Genomic DNA, 25736 nt, shown 5'->3' with positions numbered 1-25736 from the left:
GTTAGCCACGTCACAGCTCCAGGATGCTGGGTTCCAGTGTGACTCTGTCTGGGTTGAATTTGCACCAGCTGTCCGGATTCAGCGGAGTGGTTATGAATTTCAGCTCTCACTTAGAATGAGACGACTCTGTATAGCTTGAAGCATTGCAAGAGTCACACCTGTACATAAAAACAGGGAGCAGATCTGACTCAGGAAACCAATTGGTGTTAACTCTATAACAAGTAAAAATTTGGAAATGATAGACCGACAGCCCACACAACCTTGGGCTTGGGTGTAAGCAGGGGTGTGACACAGGGACCCATTCTGGGCTCAATGCTCTTCCAGATCTGCTTCAGAGGAGACGGACTGGTGTTCCTGCTGCCTTGAGCCCCCGGTCTGCCATGTTAGACTGTGCTGGCTGCAACTGGACTGCCTAAGGAAGAAGCAGCTCCTGAAAATGGATGGATATCCAATTGTACCTCCTTTCTGTTGCGTATTGTTAATTTAAATCTTTGTGGTTTGCATAGATATGTCAGCGACATCCAGCCCAGGTGCAGCCCCCAGCACAGCGGTCAGGAAGTCAAGAGTCCTGCCCCCTATTATCTCCTCTTCTGACAGAGACTTCCTGGATGCTGTGTATGCCTACATTGAGTCTGAGAAGGAGAAGTTAGGATGTCCCAAGGAGGGGCCAGACGAGCAGCGCTACATCATTTACAGCTCTGCGTTTGATAAGGTAGATACCCAGCAATTTCCCGGAATCTGTTTGTCTCTTTGAGGGGGTACACTCTCCCTCTGCACCAAGTGACCCAGTTAGCCAGATGTTGTTGAGCTCTGGAGATTTGCCAGCAGCCATATCACCCTGCAGCTCACAACTGGCAGCCCACTGAAGCTCAGCAGGTGTGAGCCCGGTCAGTACCTGGATGGGAGACCTCCTGGGAAAAACTAAGGCTGCTGCTGGAAGAGGTGTTAGTGGGACCAGCTGGTGGCCCTCACCGTGTGGTCCATGTGGGTCCTAATGCCCCAGTATAGTGACAGGGACACTGTACTGTAAAAAGGCGCCGTCCTTCGGATGAGACGTCAAACCAAGGTCCTGACTCTTTGTGGTCATTAAAAATCCCAGGGCGTTTATTGAAAAGAGTAGGGGTGTTTCCCTGGCGTGCTGGCCAAATTTCCTATTGGCCTTTACCAATCATGGCCTCCTAATAATCCCCATCTCTGAATTGGCTTCATCACTCTGTTCTCCTCCCTGATGTGTGGGGAGTGTTCTGGTGCACTCTGGCTGCTGTCGCATCATCCAGCTGGGGCTGCACACTGGTGGTGGTGGAGGGGATCCCCATTACCTGTAAAGTGCTTTGACTTAAGTGTTCAGAAAAAGTGCTATTGAAGTGTAAGGAATTATTATTATCTCCTTCTACACTGTAATTTCATTGAAATCGGCTTTCCACAGGTCATAGAGCACGCCACCAGTTACAGAGCCATTCTCAGCACCATCAAGAAGGAGTACGACGGCTGCATTAGTGCTATCAAGAGGAGCCACAGAGATGCCAGGCTGCTGCACAGGAAGCTCAAGGTCACGGCTGCCGAGCCCACGACACTCATGTACTGTCAGAGAAGAGCTGTTCAGCTTCGGGAGAGGTGGGTCACGCAGTCTGCAAACACAGCTCGGAAGAGCCTGATTACAGGACTCATTCACACGTGGAGCTCAGCTTTCCCCAGAAAGCCAGGAAAAGAGGTGTTAACTGGCCTCGATGTACTGTACTTCTCCCAACAGGATTGAGATCATTCAAAGAGACACAGCTGAACTGCAGGCTCAGCTCGAGAAGCTCCGGCAGGCCGGGGGGGAGACCAGCCCCTCGCTGAAAGAGGAAGCCTCTGTGAGCGCCGAGGTCAAGCCTGTTGGGCGAATACCTGGTACTCCATGAGTTTTCTCAAGTTGTTCATCTTGCCCTGCATGAAGCTAGGAGACTGGAAATAAATAAATCAACAAAAACTGTTAACTGGTTATTAGTCTAATTTACCGTCTTATACCTTTCTGATTTTATATTATTGCAAACGATCGCTAGCTGATGCTGTGTTAAAGCTTGCCTAAACTCAACTGGAAGAACCCAGTGGCTTTAGTAGTGGAATTCAATTTTTACCGCTTGTCGAATGCAGTCTTGCAGAAAGGCACACCGGAGAGAGTTGTACATAATTTGAATACTGAGGCAAACAGTTTCTGACGCGGACAGAACGAAAAGCCATTAAGGGACGTAATGTCACGTTCTGCTCGCCAGGGCTGTCGCTGGAGGAGTCCATGCGCCCGGAGGCCCTGACGAAGCACCTGGAGTACCTGCAGAGGAAACGCACAGACCTGCAGCAGAAGAAGAGGACTCAGTGCGTCCCGGCGCAGGTGAAGGCCGACCTGGACCTCAAGATGATGAGCACCCTCAAGCAGAGGGATGAGCTGGCGGCCGAGAACGACAGGCTGAAGCTCAGGTGGTGGACATGAGAGAGGAGGTCATGGGGCCCGTTTTGCTTATGGTGGTGGTTCAGCAGCTAAGTGGATCTAAAACTTCAACTAGTCGCTTCTTTAACGAGCTCAGAGTCTGGGCCCCAGTCACCTGGCTGGGAGAGCTTTCGTAGGCACCCACAACTCTTTGTGTAAAGAAATGTTTCCTATTCTCTCCTTGGAGACAGGGCTATGTTTGCATGGTCTTCCCAGAGTTGTTGGGGAGCGTGTTCGAGTCATCCTCAAGTATTTAGTGCTGTCCACGGAGAATCCACATTTACATATGTCTTCCTGTCCAGATGTGTTCCCTATCTACGTATTTTCCATGTGAGCCCTAGCTGTGCTATTTGTCATATCTGTATCCTATCTGCCATTTGTCCTGGATATGATTCTTCTTTCTAATTTTCACCATGTTATGAACATTTACTTGTTCCTCTATAGATATAACGTTTTACAATGCCCTTTGTTGGTACAGTGCTTTTGAAAAGTCTGATGTCTCTTTCAGAAGGCAAATTACAAATACAGCCTAGGCTCACGCGCTGTTTTCTCTCGGTGGTGTTCGTAAGGTACAAGCAAATGAAGCTGCTGGCAGAGGCAGTGAGCTGCTGGGAAAAATCTGATGGAAGAACTCCGCTCCTGGACTTCATGTCCCCAGTCCTGCAGCAGGCCTCCGAGCTGCACGGTAGCCATTCAGAGTCTGTGTGATAGTGCAGGTCCATGAGTGACGTACCCCACTATTACAGCCCGTTTCAGATCTTCTAAATAATCCCCTTCTGGACATAGATAGTGAAAACATTTCCGTAATGTAATAAGTTAACATCTAGTAAAAGCTGTGCTTTAGCAGAAGGAACGTCTGTAAATGCTGTCTTTGGTCATTTATCAATGATTGGAGCAATAATGTTTTCAAAGAATAACAGTGTGTAAAAAATGCAATTTGATCTTTGCAAAACTAAAGCTCTAAGACACAAATGTTGAGCATTTACAAACAGGACTTTCTGAATCAAAGTGGGAGAAGTTTCTGTGTATTTGAAAATAAGAGAAAGTACAATTAATTTTTTTTGTCATTAGCCTGATAAAATACAGCCTATTTAAGGGTACAGCTTATTTAAAACAATTGCAAATCTGAGGGTGGATTTGTGTCCTGATGTTGTGATCACATACATAAGGGTTTATTATTCCTGCTTTGTCCTAGCCTGTGATTCTGACTACCAGAACATCGGCACAGCTGGATTTGAGGAGGACGACCCCAGCAAGGTCAAAACATCTGAACTCTTAGTAGACTACATTGAAAGGTACTTTATAGACTCAGCATAATGGGTGATATAAAATTATTAGAAAAATATTCAGATCAGTATCTGGATACTGTAGTATGGGGGAACTATATTCTATATGGACAAGTAATAGGTTTATTCCATGCTGAAAAAAAGAAGAAAGAGAACACAATGTTTCGGCCGTGGAGCCTTCTTCAGGTGTCACCTGAAGAAGGCTCCACGGCCGAAACGTTGTGTTCTCTTTCTTCTTTTTTTCAGCATGGAATAAACCTATTACTTGTTCCTTTGCAGCCTACGCATGCTGACGCAGCTCCCCTCCTGAACTACTATATTCTATATGTTTATTAACACTAGTGATCTTAATGATTTTATCCTTTTTGTTTTGTAAGACATTCTTACAAATGGTGACAAGAGTCTGCACCCTCCTTCACATTTCTCAGTACACAAGAATGATGTTTCTTTATCTCCTTCCTCTCTTCCTTTTTTATTGGCCTCACTTTCCTGCCATCAGATCAGATAGTAGATATTTTAGAACTGCACTTGGGCTGCAAAGATATTTTTCAGTTTAATTTGCAGACTCCTCTCTTTGAGCAGTGGAAAGCTATACAGCAGCCATTCACTGACTCTTCTGCCATGTGCCCTGCACTGTTGCACGTGGGTTATCACACATGGTGCTGGTTTCTGAAAGCTTCTTCCTGTGTGTCGCAGATGATCTTTGTTCCTCGTGACTTTATTTTCAAAACGGGCTTCGATCCAAATGCAAGCCATTACAGACATGTTAAACATAAACTCCACTGCATCATCCTCTCAGCCATGTAATAATCTGTAACTATATCCAGTATATATATATTCACAAACTGAAATTTAAATTGAATTTGAAATTTTAAAGCAATGATTAAAGTAATTTCATAAAAATACAAAATGGGCTAAATCCGCAAAAATATTTGAAATTGTTATTCCATCCCAATTAAAATGATGATGCGAACTTCATGTTTTCTACCTCACCAAAACAACAAAAACGGTCACAAATTCTTATTGCCGGTGGTCAGTTGATTTGAATTTATCCTTTGGGTTACTCCTGAGATAAATTCCTTGTGAATCATTTTCATGCAGCTTGAAAATGTGACATGATATTTATCATTTTTTATTTAGCATCGTGGCGCAGTGGTGAGAATTGTTGCCTCGAGCTGCTGGGGCCCTGGGGATCACTCCCACAGCTCTCTGTGGAGTCTGCATGTTCTCCCTGCGCTTGTATGGGTTTCCTGCCACAGTCCATAAACACACTGGCAGGTTAATTGGTTTCTGGGAAAACTGGCCTTGGCGTGAGTGTGTCTGTCTGCCCTGCAGAGCACTGCTGTCCCATCCAGGGTGCACCCTGCCTAGGCTCCAGCTCCCCCACAAGCCCAAACTGGAAGAAGTGGTTATAAAATGGACGGGTGCTCTTTCTTTATTTTTATGACCATTTACCTTACATCGTTGGTCTTTTATCAGCTCACAGTGGCCCCTCGTCAGTTCTTCCAGTGAGACAGGGTGGTGTTTTTCCCTGGCAGGTTCATAGAGCTCTTCGAGGCGGGTAAATACGAGGCAGCTGCTTTTCATGCAGCTAAGTCCCCTTATGGAGTGCTGAGGAACATGGAGACCATGGAGAAGTTTAAAGGTAAGCACCCTTAACCATTGTTAAGGTTTCCAGTCTGCTGTCTGTGTGGAGTTTGCATGTTTGTCTAGTGGGTTTTATCATGGAGCTCTGGTTTCCCACCTCTTAAAGACACGCTGGCTGCCTTAGCCTTTCCTTCTCTCTGTTATCCTGTGATGGACATCAATCCCATCCAGGAGGAGTGCAGCAGTGTGATCTCAGTCCAGCCTCAGTGCCCTGTATTTCTGGGACAGACTTAAGCCCCTTACTGATGATGGATGGATTTTCATACTAAGATTCACATATTTCTGTGATCAGCTCAACATTGCAACCCACATATAAATACATACAGCAGAATGAAAGGCGTTCCACACTGCAAAGACTCATTCTGGCAAATGTGATTAAAAAACAGCCCATTCGCACCAAGCAGACTGATCGCAAACCTGTTAGATGTACACCTCTTGCACTCTGTTGCTCTATTATGTGATCCCTTTGGGACTGAATTCAGCCACCACTGTCCTGGATGCTTAGCTCACCTCTACTCCATGAGCAGAGTCTGTAAAAGTAAAAAGGCTGCAGTGTGGAGCAGTGATTGGGAGTTCTGAACTTAAGAAGACTGGGGTACAAATCAAAGCTGGGGCACTGCTGTTGTGCCCCTGGGCAAGCTGCCCAGCTGCAAACATAGCTTTGGATGAAAGTGACACAACATTTCGGCTGTGGAGCCTCCTTCAGGTGCGGGAAGATGATGTGGAGCTGTTAGCTGTAAAAATCCCTTTGCTTCTTTGATCTGGTTGTCCAAAAGAGTAATTTGGCGCACTATGGCTGCTGTCGCATCATCCAGGTGGGGCTGCACACTGGTGGTGGTGGAGGGGATCCCCATTACAGGTCAAGCGCTTTGAGTGAAGTGTCCAGAAAAGAAGTGCTGGATTTCCCATTAGGCACTGTAGGCACAGTTCCTAGGTTCCTACGAAATTTTTAAGGCCTACGAAGGAGGGAAACACTAGTGACTAACGAAAAACGATCTGAAACAACATGCTTGCAATCGATCTAGATGCTCCAGATCAATAATCAGACGCTATCTAGCTGCTGTTCTAGAAACTAGAAGTATGGAAGTGATGGTCGCTCGATTCGCTCCATCAATCACGTGGTTCAGCTTTAGAATAGTTTAAAGTCCGTCATGTCAATCAACGTCATTCAATCGGCATTTACCCCTCTTTTTGCACATTACGGAGTGAAAGTGCCTCGGGCCTACGAACACCAAAATCCAGCCTTGCAGAAAAGTGCTATATAAGTGTAAGGAATTATTATTATTCATCTGTTGTTTGAGGGAGAAAATGAAGAAGAAGTCTGCACAGCCGAAACGTTGTGTGTCTTTTCTTTTCGGCATGGAAAAAACCTTTACTTGTTGCTTGGCAGCCTACTGAGGCTGATGCAGCTCCCGACTTGGATGCAAGCGTAAGCCCAGCCCATTAGCAGCGAAAATGTCTCCGGCTGCAGGGCGCTTGCGGACAGGCACTGTTGCGCTGCCTGAAGGGTGTGATAAACCTGCGCCCGTGCTGTGTGCTCCCTGCAGCGGTCAGCGTGTACGAGGGAGAGCTCCCCCCTCTCCTGCTGTTCTTCCAAGCGCTGACGATCTCCGCCGGCGCCGCCAGGAAGCCCCCCGAGGCGGCCATGTCCCTGGAGGCGGTGAAGGTCGCCCTGCAGCACGGCCGCGTGGAGCTGGTGACGCACTGGATCACCCAGCGCCGGTGAGGTACTGGGCAGAGCCGCGGGCACCGCGCCCAGCATCACCACCAGCATGATGCATTAAAGGAGTCAGGCTGCACAGAAAGCAACACGATTCAGCTTTTGTGTTTTAAGAAGGCTCAACAGCTGAAACATGTTAGTTCTTTCTACCTCTCAGCACAGAATTAAGCTCCACTTATTCGTGACATAAAAGCCGATTGGTCCATTAAAAACAGGCAATTTATTTATTGGTTTCTTCACAATTATGAATTGCAACAGACTCCATCCCTTTTTAAATATTCCCTCAAAATGAAAGGCAAAAAGTGACATAGATGAACCCAAGATCACCTGAAGTCAAGTTTCAGGGGCCAAATTTAACTCCTGTAAGTTTTTCTTCTAACTAGCAGCCCTATCACTCTGCAACTCACAACTGGCAACCCACTGAAGCTCAGCAGGTGTGAGCCTGGTCAGTACCTGAATGGGAGACCTCCTGGGAAAAACCAAGGCTGGTGCTGGAAGAGGTGTTAGTGGGGCCAGCAGGGGGTGCTCACCCTGTGGTCCATGTGGGTCCTAATGCCCCAGTATAGTGACGGGGACACTACTGTAAACAGGCGCTGTCCTTCGGATGAGACGTAAAACCGAGGTCCTGACTCTCTGTGGTCATTAAAAATCCCAGGGTGTTTCTTGAAAAGGGTAGGGGTGTAACCCCAGTGTCCTGGCCAAATATCCCATTGGCCCTTACCAATCATGTTCTCCTCGCAAACTAGTAAAGTTTATTCTTTGAATGAAAAAGTGTCTTTTGTTTACCTAAGAGAAGGCAGCACATTTTGGTAGTTGTTCAGAAAACAGCAAAACACTTGACATGATGTCAAATATCATGTAATAGTACTTTATTCTGTAAAGCACCTCTCATAAAATAATATCTCAAAGTCCTGTACAAAAAAACCCTAAATTTAACATTGCAGTTCATTAGGAGGTCAGGAATGGAAAGGGAGATATTTATTCATGGCTTTAGAAGACTATATCCAGTATTCAGCAGGAAGCCAGAGCAGGGATGTCAAGACAGTGGTTATACTGTACAGTATGTGCGCCAGAAAGCATGTCTAGACAGAACTCTAGCAGCTGAGTTCGGAGCATCCAGAAGTTTCTGTAAGGTGTTCTGTGGCAGCACGACAAGTACAGCAGTGCAATAACCAAACAAGCACAAATCAGAAGAGCACGATTGTTGCATTGACAGAACGAGACGTAACTGGGCAATGTTCGTACATAAAAGAAGGAGGTTTTTGCTAAGCATCATTAATTTGTTGACTATTAAGTGTTCCTAATCTGCCTTTTGCCTTTGTAAATTAAAATGTAATTTAGATGAAAGTGAAATATTAGATATGCAAAGTGATGAAGATTATGCGCTTAATTCGTCCGTCTATTTTTGTAAAGCTGCTCATTCAATAATCTTTTGATTGAAAATCTGGAACAAGCCATTTGAAATCTCCCCTTAAGGGGGCAGTGTTGCTTCAATAAATCACTGAAGGCCCACACGATCTGTGGAGTTCAAAATCCATTCAATCCTCCTGTTAAACACCAAAATGCATCTTATCTTGAGGAAGCATTATACAAGCAGTTTTCAATTAATTACTATATTATGGAGTTATGGACTAAAGATTCAAACAATGCTTTGAAGAATCTTACATACGATGGTGCTTTTCTTCCTTTCCAGCTGCCAAAATATATTGCACATCTAAGGCACTTAGAAAAGACAGTTCAGGTGGGTAGCTGCGTCAGCATGGAATTTTGAATTCCATTTGAATTTTGAATTCAGAATGGGTTTTTTTCAGCATGGAATAAACCTATTACTTGTTCACTTACAAAAGATTCCCAATGTAGCAGTTTTAACTACTTAGTAGATTTTTCTTCCAGCTGTAAAAATGACAGGAAGTCACTTTTGCTACCCCCATATTATCATCCTACAGTACATTTGCTACTTTGTAGGTGGAGAACTATGTGTAAGTCACTATTTTGCTTGTATTCTCACTGTCGAAGATTTAGAGTTGAGAATAATGAGACGTCCGTCCAGCTGTTTTCTAATTGATTTATCCAACACAGCATAGCGGCAGAGCAGGAGTCAATCCCAGCAATCCACAGGCGCAAGGCAGGAATGATGAGACAGCTCCTCCCAAAATCCCTGCTTGGGAACGCTGATGTCTCTTTCATTTTATTTGTCCTAAAACAAAATCTGGGCAGCGCGGCACTGGGAGCGATGGTTATAAAAATCACGACGAATAAAAAACATTTTATTTCAAATGAAAGGAACAAAAGTAAAAACATGAACTTGGCTGTGCTCTCCAGAGGTGAGGAAGAGCCTGAAGCGTGACTGCCGTGCTCTTCCCATTCCTCAGGCTGACGTATTGCGAGGAGGTGGGAGATGTCATCCGTGAATATGGGGAGAGGAAGCCCCAGATCTCTGACAAGTGCCTGGCACTGGCCCAGGTGGTGTACCACGCGTGTGGCATCAGCCGGAAGGCCGCCTTGTGCTTGTGTCAGAGGGGCATGATCAGCGGGGCCATGGAGTTCATCTGCCACTGCAAGACCTTCACTCTGGGTAAGACTCTCTCACCAGACTAGCCTTCTGCCTGGTGTGTGGCTTTCCCTCCTGTTTATGTGGAAGAGAAATGGCAAAAGAGTCTGAAAGAGTCTGGCAGTATTGTCCATGAATCTGTGCAGCATTTATATAGAGGGCAGACGGTACACTCATGGATAAGGTCTCTAGGGGTATTGCATGAATATTCAGCAGTCTATTCAAAATTAAAGTGTATTGCATTATGGTCATGCTATATATTAAGAGCTCTTTTAATATTAAGAGTTTTTATGACTGTTCATAACTGGTTGATCTTTACAGGCCCAACATTTACGTGCAATATATTGAAATGTTCAGTATATTAGGTGCTACTAAGTCTCTGTTTATTAGTTCAGTACAATACCCTGTATCCTGTCTCTGATTAAATGGGAGATAAAGAGACTGGGATGGTCAGACTCAAGGTTCTGTTGAGCATCACCCTACTGATCATAATGATTTTGACTCTAGTAAAAGGAGCCTGTATTGATCCCAGATTACAGTGTCCATCTGTTCTGTACCCAAGATGTGCTGTGTGCAGGGCTAGGCCTCCTGTTATCAGTTAGATTCTCATAGCTTAATGCTTTTGAGCGCCAGACACGTTTTGTTATCATGAGTGATTTACTTTGTAGTTTAAAGAAATAAGCTCTATGCTCTGGGCTGAAATGTTCCTATGTCCACATTAACATTGGAATCACCCATATTCTTTTCTGAAAGTCAAAAATCGCAGTTCTTAATCATTCTGAGTGTTATCTATTACTGAAGTTGATTAACTGTGACACACAGTAAAATATTTTCCACCCATTCGGTATCTTGTTGAGGACTAAACAGTTCAGGTGTGTTTTTGTTTATTAGGATGCTGTAGTGTCCTTCTGTGCTTGTGATTAAATGCACCATTGCAGGATAAAAACTGCAAGCAAAGTGTTCTTGTAGGGTAATGAGAAGATATCAGGGTGGCGGGATCAAAAGGACACATTGCTCAGACTGCTCCATTAAATGCCCTGCTGTGTAAGGGAGTCTTAGGTTGTGCTCAATTCACTCTCCTGAAAAAATACAGTTCAGTGTGTCTCTATTAAGGGTGATGTATATCATAGATGATTTTATATTTCAGAGTTGCCCTCATTCTGTTCAGATCTCTGTGTCTGGTGAATGCAGAACAGTAAGGGGGCCTTTTAAATGATGGTGAGAAACCCGGTAGCCACTCTTCTAAATATTGCATACAAAAAGCAATGCTCTGTGCAGCATGGATCTCCTTTACACTGCATACTGAAGGAGTCCAAGTGCTTCTGAACCTAATGGCTTCAGTTTGATTTCTTTGATCTTAGTAAATGATACCAGTAGAATCTAGATTAAGGAGATTCCGGTAAATAATTTGTGCCCGGGATGTGGGAGTCCTGAGCCAGACGAAAAAAAACAAACAAAAATCACATGTGCGATTAGCATTTTACACGAAACACTTGTTGTGTTATCCAGGGGGTGATGATTGTGTTGTGATGAAGGTGTGACACAACTGTGTGAACCTCCCAGTGTGATGACAGGTTCCAAATCGCAAAAGTGTGCAAAGCACAAAACATTCATATTTAAACACCCAGAGCTGTTGGGAACAGTCCTGATAAGATATCAGTGTCGAGGCGCAGAAGTGAAAGATATGCAGACATAACCTGGACAAGCCCCCTCTCTCCTCCGGGTCCAGATGACTGCCTGTACCTGCTGAAGAAGTGTCCCAGTGCAGACCTCCTCCGGTCCCTGACGCAGGAGTACCGCGGCAGGCCGGCAGCCCTGTCCCTGGGCTTCGCTGCCCTCTCCCTCCTTTCCACTGACAACAAGGCCTTCGCCTTCCAGCTGCTGGAGAGGATACACTCCTGTGGGAGAGGTGAGTGACTCAGCTCTTTTCTCCCATCTGTATTATAGATTTATATGAGCAGGAGCACCAGAGATGCGAAAGTACAAAAATAAAGTGGATTTTTATAAACATTTTGCAAACTTGTTCTTTGGTTTCTTTTTTTTTTTGTTATGTTATTTCTGTTCATGCATTTTTAAATCTGCAGTTTTTAGAAGGGCATTCATTATTCATTATATGATTTTAATTACCGGTGCAAGGGTTTATCCTTTTAGTCTTTTTAGTAAAGAGGAACAGGAAAGTGAGTTAAGTAATTGCTTGCAATCAGTTTCACACCTATTTGCAGAGAAGCTGCTTTTTCAATGAATGAAGTATAAAGCAGTTCTAGTGACAGTGTGGGGAGGAAAAGACAAGAAGATGGAGAGTGTGGAGTGTTCTAGCATGTCTCTTCAGATAAACAACGCAAATGTGAAAGATCTGAAGATCGATAAATTGCACGTTTGTGACTTCGAAACACACTGTCTTTTTACTTTAATGTACTGTGTGCTTGCGTGCTCATAACAGAAGGCCTGTGCTGAGCCTTCTTTGTCCCTTCCTTGTTTTTTTGCCGTGACACTGAAGACGTCTTTGAGCAGATGATTCTGGAAGATGTGTTCTGCACCCCCGAGGAATGGAGTGAGATAGCAGACAGGTGCCGAGAAACCAGCCACACTCAGCTGGCCCAGGACATCACTGAGATCCTGTCAGCCCAGGCTGGGGCGGCGCTGCTGTCTCCTGACTCCGAGGACGCCAAGCTGATGGAGCACGTCTTCCTGTAGGCGGGCTGCCGCCAGAGGGAGCCCTCCAGGTGCACATCAGGTTCAGCACACTGCAGCAGGGACAGACGGGGCCTCTTCCAGCCCCTGTAATCTCCTTCTGTTGCTGTGCATCAGGCCCAGGCTTCACAGTTAGTGCCAGACATTCTCGATGTCTATCTAACATTAGCAATTAATAATCAATACATTTCTTTTTTTCCTCTTTTTTTCAAATGGTATCTGTAATAGTATAATAAACTAGTCAAGTCCTATATGTGGTAGTGACTTTATTGACTCTCTTTGTTTCCCAGTCAGGCTGAAGACTAACCACAATATAAATGTTGTTACATCTTTACATAGTCAGACCATTGCATATTCACAAAATGTTTTAGAAGTTACATACCCCTTCATGTTTGAAATCTGTATGATCTTTAAAACCTCATCTTCACTTTTTCATTGCTGTGATCATGTTTACGGTGGCGTGTTGTCCATGGCCGGAGGTTGTCCGGATCCTTCTGGCTTGCCACGTACAAAATCTCAAAGAAATCTGAGGAGGCTGGCACACGTGTTCTCCCCTGCCATGTGTTCATGTCAGCCCTTCGGTCGATTCTTTTCCCTGAGTTTATGAAAATGCATGTTTTGCTGTGGAGAGACGGGCCCTGGAAGAGCGCAGCAGGGAAACTGGTATGAAGGCAGAAGGGGCAGCGTGCTGTCAGAGCCCTGCCAAGACTGCAGCCTCGTGCCCTGAGCACATTCCTGCAGGAGCGGGACGGCCCACAGCCCAGGCCCAGGCCCGCTGGCTCTTCAGGGGACGTCCCGGCTCTGCAGCTCCCCAGGGAGAGCACTGCAGGAAGAGCCTCCTGCTCAGCAGGTAGGAAAGAAAAGACGTCTCCTTTCACTACAGGTCCCTGCACGACCCAGTCCCTTCTGGCTTTTTATTCCAACTTCAAAAATCAATTAAAACATTCATCACATGATGTTCTTAGTTATACATATTGAGGATTTTTAATGTCTTTTACAGTTAATTGCTCAAAACCATTCATTTCATAACCAGTGCAGCTACCTATAAAACACCTTTGTGCCTGATTAAATTAGACATTGAAACGATGTGGTAATGAAGTGATTAGACTCCGTGACCGACTGCTGAAGACGCCAGTGCCGTTCAAGTACTGAGCTTGAGAGTCCTGCTTTATTGGTTGTAGTGTCATATTCAACAGAAGAGGGGAAACAACAAAATATTTATCCATAGTTTGGCACCAGATTATTAAGTCAGGCCTGCCACAGTTCCTCTGTTATATCTTGGACACCAAGCTGTTGCTGTTTTATGTACAGTATGTAAATAAGATGAGATAATAACTGAGATCTATGCTCGCTGAGCAAACAGAAAGTCCTTTGTTTTCTTCCAGAGCTGTGTAAATGTGAACAATTTATTTAAATACAGACCTCTTTGTTTACAGACGCTAGTCACAAGTCTACCAGTACTGTACTACTGTTGCATGAGGTCGTTCTATTTCTAACAGCAACACAGGTCCCACATTAAGCACTGTAAGTAAAAACAACATTAGACACACCCAACCCATTCAAAAAAACACATTTAGTTCACTCTTGGCAAAGACTTCTCATTCGCATGGGCTGTTCTGTTAGGAGAATGGAGTGCAAGATTGCCAGCTCTGAACAGATCAACATGCAGTCCAGAATTTTCTCTTTCTGAAGCAGCTTGTTCCTGTGAGTCTACTTTTGCTGGGATCCACTGATATAGTCAGTTTTGTGAATCTGTCAAAAACTATAGAAATAGATGTCTTGGAAAATACTGTTTGTTGCATTTATACTGTGCACGTCATGAAGAATTTACTTACTATTCTTTTGGTTTGTATATGGGATTTGTTTTAATTTTGTAAAAAAATCCAGATTTTCCTCGGCAAACTTTTAAAATGTACCTCTGGAAACTTTTCCTATAAAAGGTTTTTCACCAAGATGTGGCTAGCTTAGACTATGTGGCTAACTTCCAATAGTTTATATGGATTAATTTAAAATAAATAAATGAATTCTGAAATAATATTTCTGATTTGTTCTGATGTGCATATTTAGCTTTTTATGTTTGATTTCTAAAAATCTATCACAGTGCTAAACATATGTTACGTCCTTTAACATAGCCCTACAACATATACAGTAGTAAGAACGAGGTTACAGTATTTTGTGTTTATTTGTTGATGTACATCCATTTTAATTCAATTCAATTCATTCTTTCATTGAGATGCATTTTAAAGCTCCAGAGAGCAAAGATAACTAATGTGTCTGAGTATGAAAGAAAAGGCAGCTCTTGGAATTAATAGAAACTGTGGGTGCTCCCATTAATTAGTAAATGCATTCTTAGTGCACAATGTACGATTAATATCTTAGGATTAATGTTCAGCTCTTTCTAAGTATTTGTAGGTGTTTAAAAGCAAGTAGCTCACTGAAGGCAATGATATATGGCTTTGATTTGTTTAACAGATGTGAAGCTACATTGATGAACCATGACATCACAATGGAAATAATAGCACAAACAGAGTGCAACAAATCATGAGAACAGTGAATAAATGAAGGATAAATTATATATATATTGAATTAAAACCGTCTGTGAGTTGTATTAGTTTTCTTTAGTTAGTTTGTATTAATATTGAATATTAATATGCGTTATCTGTTAGCTGTTCACCTGTTAGCTGTCGTTTTGCTTGGGAAACAAAATGACTGTGTGGCAGAAAAATTAAAACCAGTTTTCAGAACTGATGACAACTGATGATGGCAAGGAGTGTCATTCTGCCAGTGTTGAAATTGTAAGGGATCTGTTAAGTGGAAACTAGTGGCAATGGTATGGTTGACACTTTTTTAGGCCAGTGTTCAGGAAACAAACCACAGTGAACACAAACCACCCCCTGAAAGAACATCTGTGCTTGTATAAACTAAAGCATTTCCATCCCAGTCCTGGAAACCCTGGAACTCCAGAGGAGGGTAATGAGACAGACACAGCAATTAACACCCCAGTTCATCAGTCTGCTCTGCAGCATACCTGAGATCCCCAATCCATGTGATGCCACTGGCAAACACAGGAAATAGTGCGGTTTTCATAGAACCCATTTTAAACTGGAAGGAACATGTTCTGATGGCTCCAGAAGCCTGTTATTTTAAGTGCAGTGCATACTTTTAAGTTATTTTTTGCAGATTAATGCTGCTTGGTAAGGTTTCATGTTGCAGTTCCATGAGAAATCTTGCTTCTGTTTAGCTCACTGTCCCAGGAGCCTTATTACACTGTTTCTAGGATACTAGTATATCAGTTTCTTCCTCATGGTTTGGCTCTTTATTCCAAACAACCTAAATTACGTGTACATAATGTAGCTCAAGTAGGGAGCTACGTCAGCAGGCGTAGGCTGCAAAGGAACAAGTCCAGGTTTATTCCATGCTGAAAAGAGAAGAAAAGAAACACAACGTTTCGGCTGTGGAGCCTTCATCTTCACCAGAAGAAGGCTCCACAGCTGAAATGTTGTGTTTCTTTTCAGCATGGAATAAACTTTTATTAGTTCCTTTACGTGTACACAATGCCTCTCTGTTTCCCTCCTTCCTCATTTCTGAACTGTTTGAAGTTCTAGTCTGTTTGGTAAATCTCCTGGATTTTAAATATGGTATGTCTTCCCCTTTGGTGTTTGCTGGAAACTATTTTTTTTTCCTCAGGTTTAAAAAAGCAATGAAGAGTTTTCCTGTACAAGAAACAGCCTTGCTCTTGGCGGTGATCATTGTGCAAATGAGAGTTTTGGCCCATCACATCAAAATAATTAAAATTTTGAACTTCTTTGATTCCCCTTAAATAACCCAGGATCCTTTTTCAACCCTGCAAATCCGTCTCCGTGTGGGGCAGCCGGAGCCTCACGAAGTGGCCCTTCTGTTCCCAGTGAAATGTCCTGCAGCAGGCAGCTCGCCAGCTCTGGATGCTGACTGTCTGAGCCTGATTGCATGTGGCTGAAGTGGAGCAGCAGTATCAGACTGCCATGGGCAGCCCTGCGCTGTGTGCTGCCTGTTAGCTCATCTTTTGCCTTGACACAACCTAGCAGCGGTTCCTTGACTCAGGCTGTAGCCCGGGGCAGGTGAGGGAGAGAGCAGCTGACGAAAGCTCGCTGCGTCAGCGGGTTGTATTTTCCCCGTACTGATCCTGTTCCTATTGATTTCCTCCAGCCGGAGCGCTGCCAGGCCGGCTGGGGGTCTGGGAGAGTGCCGGAACTGGTGAGGCGACGGGGGCCCTCAGCGGCTCCAACCCTGGCAGGCTGGCACCCCGCAGCACTCACCCGCTGGGCTCCGTGGAGTTTCACTGACACCTGCGCTGGCCCCCGGGCACGACTGCCCCAACAGGGAGGGAGGGGGGACTTGAAAAAAGGGCTTGTCACAGAGCTCTGAGTTTGGGCTCCGGAGCACTGGGCATAGGAGAAGATGATTAAGGCAAGCTCAGTCACGAGAGAGGCTTTAATTTGTCTGCATCTCTCCTCAAAGCAGCAGCAAGTTCAAGTGGTGCGTCGGAGAAACAGAGCAAGGCCACAGATTGCATTAATTGCATTGCTAGATAGTGATCTTCACTTTCATTGCTGTGATCATGTTTACGGTGGCATGTTGTCCATGGCCGGAGGTTGTCCGGATCCTTCTGGCTTGCCATGTACAAAATCTCAAAGAAATCTGAGGAGGCTGGCACACGTGTTCTCCCCTGCCGTGCGTTCATGTCAGCCCTTCGGTCGATTCTTTTCCCTGAGTTTATGAAAATGCATGTTTTGCTGTGGAGAGACGGGCCCTGGAAGAGCGCAGCAGGGAAACTGGTATGAAGGCAGAAGGGGCAGCGTGCTGTCAGAGCCCTGCCAAGACTGCAGCCTCGTGCCCTGAGCACATTCCTGCAGGAGCGGGACGGCCCACAGCCCAGGCCCAGGCCCGCTGGCTCTTCAGGGGACGTCCCGGCTCTGCAGCTCCCCAGGGAGAGCACTGCAGGAAGAGCCTCCTGCTCAGCAGGTAGGAAAGAAAAGACGTCTCCTTTCACTACAGGTCCCTGCACGACCCAGTCCCTTCTGGCTTTTTATTCCAACTTCAAAAATCAATTAAAACATTCATCACATGATGTTCTTAGTTATACATATTGAGGATTTTTAATGTCTTTTACAGTTAATTGCTCAAAACCATTCATTTCATAACCAGTGCAGCTACCTATAAAACACCTTTGTGCCTGATTAAATTAGACATTGAAACGATGTGGTAATGAAGTGATTAGACTCCGTGACCGACTGCTGAAGACGCCAGTGCCGTTCAAGTACTGAGCTTGAGAGTCCTGCTTTATTGGTTGTAGTGTCATATTCAACAGAAGAGGGGAAACAACAAAATATTTATCCATAGTTTGGCACCAGATTATTAAGTCAGGCCTGCCACAGTCGCATGATGTTCTTAGTTATACATATATGCACCAATGCACCACTTGAACTTGCTGCTGCTTTGAGAAGAGATGCAGACAAATAAAACCTCTCTTGTGACTGAGCTTGCCTTAGGCTATGTACTGTAGGTCTAGCTGGTGTATTTACTGTGGGACTACAGGCCTTTTCAGAACACTGATTGCTGAGAGTGATGCCGGCCATGTTGCTGTAGTTCAGCCTTTCCACAGAGGAGTAATTAGGGTCTCTTCCAGCACAGGTGTTTTTTTCCATGTTAGGCTTCTCTTTGTTAAGATATTAAAATCAACTGTGTTTTCTTTTGGCACGCTGTCTATATTTTTATAACAGACAACAAACCCTTTGTACAGAAAAGCATTCCTTTGTCAGAGCCATTATTTTCCCCAGGTATGGTGTATTGACTCGTGCTTTAAGTGTGCAGCTACAGCTCCATCTGTTGCCTCAGGCAGGTTTGGTTTATTTGCTTGTTTGATTTCCTAGACAGACAATTAAAGGCCTCGCAGGCTATCGAACAGCTTGACTAACTCTGGGGCTACTCTGTTAGCCCTGCCACCTGTGTATTTCTTACAAGGAAGCACTGACAAATCAAGCTTTGCAAGAGCGTGAATCCTCCTTCTAGCCGGCTCCAACAACATCACACATCGCATGCTTGAAGATTTCTTTTGCCGATCCTTGAATGTTTAATTCTTTAAAAAATTTTAAACCCATTTGTTCATCATTTCTTTCAGTATGAAAAGACTGGAGTATTAACATATAAGTAGAATGAAATGAGAAATCCCCCAAAGTGTAATGGTAACCTTTGACATCACGAAGTAGCCAGATTTAGTTTTTAAATTCATTTCATTGTTCTTTGGTGTTCCTTGATATTAAGCTTGGTTCTGCCTTTGAAATGTTTCATGGCCACGAGTGAGACCTGCTTCCAGTTCGAGCGCCCAGGGTGACAGCAGGCTTCAGCACAGCCTGCAGGGGATCATGGGATCATTGACCCTAACGTTCACTCTCGTTCGGTCCTGGGGAATGTCTGTGCTCTTGGTGAGGGGACTTTGTGCAGCAGAAAAAACCTGCGTTAAATATAAAAATCACAGTAGTTCAGGTGGGGAGCTGCGTCAGGCTGCAAAGGAACAAGGAACTGTCTGAACTATTATCGCCCTACTCCCCACCTCGCAACCTTCGCTCTTCTAACTCTGGTCTCCTTACTGTCCCCCAAGCCCGTCTACACTCTAGGGGTGACAGGGCCTTCTCCTGTTATGCCCCCAAGGTCTGGAACTCTCTCCCCAAGGATATCAGAGACTCACCTTCTCTAAACTTCTTCAAATCCAGACTCAAAACCCTCTTCTTCAGAAGAGCCTTTACTGAACTGGTTCCATTCTTCAACCTTCTGCTTTTCTTAGTACCACCATCCACGGTCTCCTCTGTGTGTTGTAATTGTGTTTTATCTTGTGTATTCTTCTTATTTATTGTTGTTGTCATTCTGTAAATTGCTTTGAGAAGCCACCTTTAAAGGTGCTATATAAAATAAAGTTTATTATTATTATAATAGGTTTATTCCCTGTTGAAAAGCGAAGAAAGTAAACACAACGTTTCGGCTGTGGAGCCTATTCCATGTGTGAGCTCACACCTGAAGAAGGCTCCCCGGCCGAAACGTTGTGTTTACTTTCTTTTCAGCAGGGAATAAACCTATTACTTGCGCCTTATAAAAATCAGTTGCAAATACACAGAAAGAAGAGGGAAGTAAGCAGGAAGCAGAAATGGGGGGAATGTAAAAGAGGAAGTCTTAGGAAGATTCAGATTGCTTATGACACCACTGTTCAAGCATGGAAGCAAATGATTTATGCAGTGTTGTCAAATTCAGCACTTGGTTGTCTTATTTTGTTCATTTGTATTCTCTGAAAAGCTTTCTCGTGGGCAGTGCCAGTTTGAGAAAGAGTGCAGTGTTGAGCAAACGGCTATAGGAGTCTCTGTTCTGAATCACAACTATTTACTACACAGCACAGGCTGCGGAGTGTGTTCTCAGATGTCTGGTAATGACGTGGCCCATTTTGCTGAGGGCTGGATTACAGTTTGCAGCCTCATGCACCCAGTCCATGTTTCTTTCAAGGGCCTTTATATTTAGATTATGCTGTAGTGCTGTCTCTATTTCTTTTTCCAAGAATAAAACAATGCTACACTTGCTTTCCTGGGAGCAAAAAATAGCTTGTTTCCTTACAGCTGCATGACCTCACAGACGGCCAAGGTTGAGAGACACCTCTTTGAAGCTCCATTGTCTCGCCCTGGTGCTCCAGGGGGCATTCACAGGCTTTTACTCCAGCACAGAATTTCTTGCAATTTTCCAGCTTCCAAACAGAACCCAGCTAAAATAACAAAAGGTCTTGTTAGATATGAAACTTCAACGCAACTTTCAGAAAACCTGGATCAGATAAAAAATGGATACACGTGAAATTATTTAGTTAGAGGTTTGCAAGCAGCGAAGCTCTTCTCTAATCCTGTTTTCGCCATCTAAATGCCTGCTGCTCTGAAGGCCCTCTGTGCAGCACACCTCAGTCCAGTATCTTTCAAGGCCCTGATAAATTATTCAGTCTTGAAACCATAGTTAAAGACAAATGGCAAGGAGAAGGTGGACAGACTGTTGTTTTGTCTTGTTGTAAAATGTAAAACTAATAAATACCGGTTCACCAAATAAACCATAGTTCATCAACATGCTAAAGTCTGCTGTTACCAGGAAGTGCCACACAGGCTTTGCAGGAAGCTACAGTTTTCTGGCTCATCTTTTCATTCCATCAGTAATAAAGAATATTTCCTGCTTGACTTCCTGGCTGTTGTCTGATGGTGCAAAGCTAAAGGCCCTAAAGTTAACAATGTCAGATAACAATGAAGTCTCATAATGCACTGCAAATTTTGACTTTTTATTTGTGTTTAGGAAAACCTGAGAATTATTCTTTATTCTGTTTACTGAAATGCAATAAACATATGCACACCTGTGTGAGAAATGCGGTCATTATGTTTAATTACTACGCTGTCAATTATCTTACAGGGGGATTATTAAAGATGATGCATGCTTTTTTATGTATGCCAGCCTGTCTTATCAGAAACCATCAAATCCTAGTAGCCTATGAATGGCTTGCAGCGTATGTTTGTTTGGCTCAATTATGTCAACCAGTTATTCAATTCATGTAGTCAGAATACTGAAGGAACAGAGTGGCCTAATATACAAACTCAGAAGAAGATTGTATCCTGCTTACAGAGAGATAGTTAAAGAAGTACAGCAGCTCCCCAGCGCTGCAGAAAAGAGAAATGTGCACAGCTTTTGTGAGAAGTGAGCTGGGCAGGAGAGATGGGGGAGGGCCTGCACAGATTCTGACTCAGTTATTTTCCACACCACCAGACAACTGCTCCCTGGCAGAAATCAAATTCATAACAAAGAGCTTCCACGTTTCTCAGAGAGTGAAAACAAACAAGCCCTTGTGTTTACCTGCAGGTTTGTCGTAATCTCCATATCACTGGCTATTTCAGGCATTTGTTTATCAGCAAACTACAAAACTATTTCAGTTCATATCGTCATTTCTTTTTTTCATCTTTTTCAGTGAGTTCTCAGACTGCATAATCTCTTCCCCTAGGCATCACTGTGAATGTATCAGATCTGAGGCATTCCAACTAAAATAGCACAGTTAACGTGTACATTATTATATAAAAAAGTATAAGGAATAATCATTTCAAGATTTTTTGATACTGGAAAATTTGCTCTGGCTTTTATAACTTCCTAAAGGCTACAGCTGCACTAACAGAACAAGATAAGAAGGATGGATGGGGCTCCTCTTAAAAATCTATTTTTTTTTCTCAGGGGTATTGATAAACCAGCACTGGGGATTAACATCCAAGAGCTTGCTTTTGTGAAAGCAGCTCATGTATTACCTCAGCTACATTGCCAGAAGTCTAAAATCTAAGTATGGAAAGTAATTAATGTAGAAAAACTACACTTCTGGTTTCTGGTTTCCATTCAGCTCTTGGCCCTTTTAACCCATAGTTATGTCTGTGCTAAATACCAATTAAGTCTAGATTCTCCTCAATTCACTGTTTCTGGCACAGCTGTCTGCAGCCCATGTTAGAACGACGTAACATGTTAAGATGAGAAATTAAAATCTAAATTCTGATCTGAACCCTGAATTTTATTGTCTGTAGAGAGGCGACTTCTTCTCTGGATTTTACCAAACAAAAATTCACATACTGGCCTGCTGAGGCAGGGCCCAGACGCAAGAGCAATCATGCAGATTTGACAGCCAGACAAAGTGTTGATAAAGACAAATTATTTTTTTTTATGATGCAGTGAACAAAATGAATCAACGCCCAGGAGCCTGGGTCGTAGTTTCTTTAAATCTGTTCGATAAAAGTAAGTAATTACTTTAAGACTTGAACAGGGAGTCCCAGGCAGAGCCACATTCGTTTGACTCACAGACTGGTCAATCAGATCATTAACATTTCCAGCAGACAGATGTCAGTCAAACCAGGGTCTTGTACAACCAGAATCCCTCTCACTGTCAGGGCCAGTGGAGGAATAAAGGCCACTTGTGCACTGCAAGTCACTGTGGTAGCTTTAGCCAAATCTGTTTTTCTGTAGCAGTGGTCGGGGTATTGACTTGGAGCTGGAAGGCTGAGGGAGCACATCCTGGGTGAGATGCTGTTGTTGTGCTTGAGTAAATAAATGGCTAAAAAGTTGCTTTGGATAAAAGAGTTCATAAATCAGAATATATCATTACTGCTGTAACAATATCCTGTAAATATATGGAAAGCACAGGATTACACAGACAGCACTGGACTTCAGAATAGACCACCTACCCCTGTTGCAGAACCTGTTCTGGACTGACCCCCGCCTTCACTGACTGATCAGCTTAAACTAGTAATCATAACCCAAGATCTGCTTTTTGATCTGGGGCGTATAATTTATGTACTAAAATGCGGTCCAAAAATTTGAACTTGGAAATGCAGTTCAGGTACTATCCAGATCTTGTTCTCTGGCCTGACATACTGATTGGTGCTTCTGTAATCATGCACAAGATGGAGACAGCTTTGCAAGGCTTTCACCACTGGCTTCCTCAGCTGAGCTCTGTAATTGGCCCTGCTCTTTAATGCATACTGATGAGATATGTCCTGAAAAATTACCATCAGAGACTAGGGCTGTAGTGTACCTTTTGGTCTCCTGAGCAAATATTTCTTTCTGGGCAACAGCTTCTCATTAATAACATCAGTTAAGAAGCCAGACTGAGCCAAGATCTGATCTAGATGTCTGCCTTCTGAATCAGTCCCAGATGCCTTTTGTTGGTTTGGGGAATATTATCCTCTTTTTGCCCCCTGGTCAGTCACTGTGTAGGAAGAGGAACAGCTTTAATGATCACTTTTACAGTATGCCACTGTGACTCCATGGTTTTCTTAGCTATATGATAGTGTCGCCCCTTTAGAGTCCTACGTATTCAGCATAGGACTTTGATTTCTGCATGACTATAAGTTCTTTATCTAGTGTGGGTTGACTTTAGGGGTGGTCTGCCTTTACTGTATGTAATCCCTTCTGTAACCTGAGCTGCCATGTGACTCTAATCAGACGTGACGTACCCCCCAAAAACAGCCTTTTCCCCCGGGTGAGTCATTACATGATTCCAGCCCCACTTTTTCCCCCAAGTATCCCCTTTCCATTTGTTTACCCACAACCCAACAGTGGGACGATAACAGGAACCTAAGAGCAAGGACGCCAGTTAATTATTCGTCCCTACTCCTGCTCTGTAAATCAGTTCCTAAAGCATGAGTTCCCGAGCAGTTTCCGTTTCCTGAGCTGTTTGTCCCAGCTCGTGACAGCTCACAGATTGTGTTTCGCCTTAGAAGACCTTGGGAGGTTGAGTATCATCTGCAAGAAAGGGCTTAAAATCCATCTCTCCTTCAGCAGTCCCACCGGCCTGTTATAACTCAGCATCGGCGAGCTGATTCCAGACGAGGGCTCCTGTTGGCTTGAGGCCGGCTCATTGCAGCAGTTGGAGCAGACCTGGCTGTCTGATGCAGGGGCTTGTGGGTACTGTGCCTCAGCCTGTTTCTTCCTCAGCAAGAACTGCAGCTTGAGCGCAGGCCAAAGCTGGAAAATTAATGCAATTACGCCACATGGTAAGCTGAGGCCCTGGAAACCCCCAGACGCTATGAATCAGAGAGGGATGCTTAAACGCCTAGAGAAAAAACTGCATGCAGGAAGACGGCGTTTTTGCAGATAGCATGTTTGATTTTGTCTATTGCCTATGAGTATAGAAAGACGTTAGGAGAGATCATAATATGGTTCTTCACCTTTTTATGCAAAGAAAATCTGTCTGACTTCAAATTGCTTGCCAGCTGTTTTTTGAATGCAAAAGGCATTCTAAAATCTTTTATCAGAGTCGTTTTTCAAATAAAAACACAGTAAAACATCATCCTAACCAGTATCACAGAACAGCTTGTATCGGCTCTAAAGTAGAATTTACATAACGGGCACCCCTTGCAATGTAGTATTAATATGGTAATAGTACACAAAGGGGGTGCCTCCAGTAATTTAAGGCTGTGCAATCTATCGCAATGTACTGGAAAAAAATATTCCAGTATTGCAAACAAAGTATCGGATAAAATCAGATTGTTTTTGTATGTTCTTCAGACATAAAATCCAAATTAAGGAAATAAGTAGCATTATGTTTCTTGAGCATGTCATAATAAGAGATTTGAGTAAATAGTGAAACAGAATAGGCCAAACCTACAGATGCAATCCTGAATAGTTAACGTGCAGTAAACTGCATATTCCTTCCATGTGATTGTATTAATGTCAATTACCAACCATTAGAATGCAATCCTGGGCAAATACAGTTTCACTCAACATAATCTCTGGGAGGCTCATGTATCAGGGTTCGTTCGAGCCTGTCACTCTAACCAGTCCTGGACAGATCTGAAATCTCCCCCGGCAGGAGATCGGCTCTCTCGCTGCAGAGGGATTCTCTGCTGTCCGGGGCCTGGTGCTGTGGTGCAGTGAAGCCAGTGTGCCTGTGAGCTCCAGTGGAGGAATCCTGGCAGGGGCACGGCTGTGCTTCTTGTATTCAGGGTGCACGTTAGTCCCGATACTCCGAAGGATGCCAGTCCCAATCTGGATGGTTTCTGATTAGTCCGGCAACTGCGCTTCGCCAAGTAGCTGCACACAACTGGTGGAACTCTGTGTGGGTCATGTTGGTTCGAAGCCCTACTGCATACAGCTGAGGTTTTCAGAGCTTCCACTGCTGTCCCTGAGAGCCAACTTCTTCCCCAGAGTTGTCAAGTTGGTGACGCCCCCACTCCCTCCCACCATATTATGATCTCTCCTAACGTCTTCCTGTACCCACAATGACTGTACTCCTACACCACCACACACACATGTAAGCCAAAATTGTACTGTCCCCTCGATAGCCGAGTAAAACTGTACCGGTCGTAATAATATTTAATATTTATTAATTAACCATACTATTTTTAACCATACTATTTTTGCACTGTTTCAAGAATTACCTTGCACTGTTTTTGTCCTGTTATATTTTCTCTGTTTGCGGAATTTTGCACAGTTTTGATTACTTGATTACATGTTATTTATGTTATGTTATTACATGTTACTGTTATTGCTATTGTGTTACTGTCTATTGTCTTATTTTCTGTCCTATTTATATACTGCACCTGAGTGACTAATGAGAAACACTTTTCATTATACTATGCACCTGTGTAAGTTTAATGACAATAAAGTTGAAAGTTGAAAGTTGAGCTGCACCAGTCCCCCGTCCTTCACCTGTATCTGCTGCTTGAGCTGTGAGCTGTTTTGGAGGCTGTGTGCATGCAATCCACATCCCTCTGCAACTGGCCTGTGAGTCTTAGCAGTGAGCCATGCCGAGCAACAGTTATTAATTCCAGAAAATTCAAACGGAAAGATATTTGGTGA

At 43.9% G+C, this 25736-nt stretch overlaps 1 protein-coding gene across 1 annotated transcript; it reads left to right on the top strand.

Annotated features, from left to right (window-relative positions):
* The first annotated feature begins 508 nt into the window (after positions 1-508).
* Positions 509-12608, top strand: LOC148819915 (clathrin heavy chain linker domain-containing protein 1-like). Its single transcript, XM_088934183.1, has 11 exons — positions 509-712; positions 1427-1614; positions 1751-1890; positions 2253-2454; positions 3034-3149; positions 3660-3759; positions 5289-5395; positions 6945-7119; positions 9490-9692; positions 11398-11577; positions 12166-12608. Exons 1-11 carry the CDS (start codon positions 509-511, stop codon positions 12360-12362), a joined length of 1812 nt encoding a protein of 603 aa, XP_088790309.1. The 3' UTR covers positions 12363-12608.
* Positions 12609-25736: the final 13128 nt, after the last annotated feature.

Source organism: Atractosteus spatula, chromosome 15, assembly GCF_055471065.1.
Source record: "Atractosteus spatula isolate fAtrSpa1 chromosome 15, fAtrSpa1.hap1, whole genome shotgun sequence".
Taxonomy (NCBI): domain Eukaryota; kingdom Metazoa; phylum Chordata; class Actinopteri; order Semionotiformes; family Lepisosteidae; genus Atractosteus; species Atractosteus spatula.
Note: the sequence above shows the minus strand (reverse complement) of the source record. Positions and strands in the feature narration are given on the sequence as shown.

Coding starts and splice junctions, on each gene's coding strand:
- LOC148819915 (XM_088934183.1), top strand. CDS start 509: ATGTCAGCGACATCCAGCCCAGGTGCAGCCCCCAGCACAGCGGTCAGG. Junction 3,150..3,659: donor GCAGGCCTCCGAGCTGCACG/GTAGCCATTCAG, acceptor GCTTTGTCCTAG/CCTGTGATTCTGACTACCAG. Junction 7,120..9,489: donor CACTGGATCACCCAGCGCCG/GTGAGGTACTGG, acceptor CCCATTCCTCAG/GCTGACGTATTGCGAGGAGG.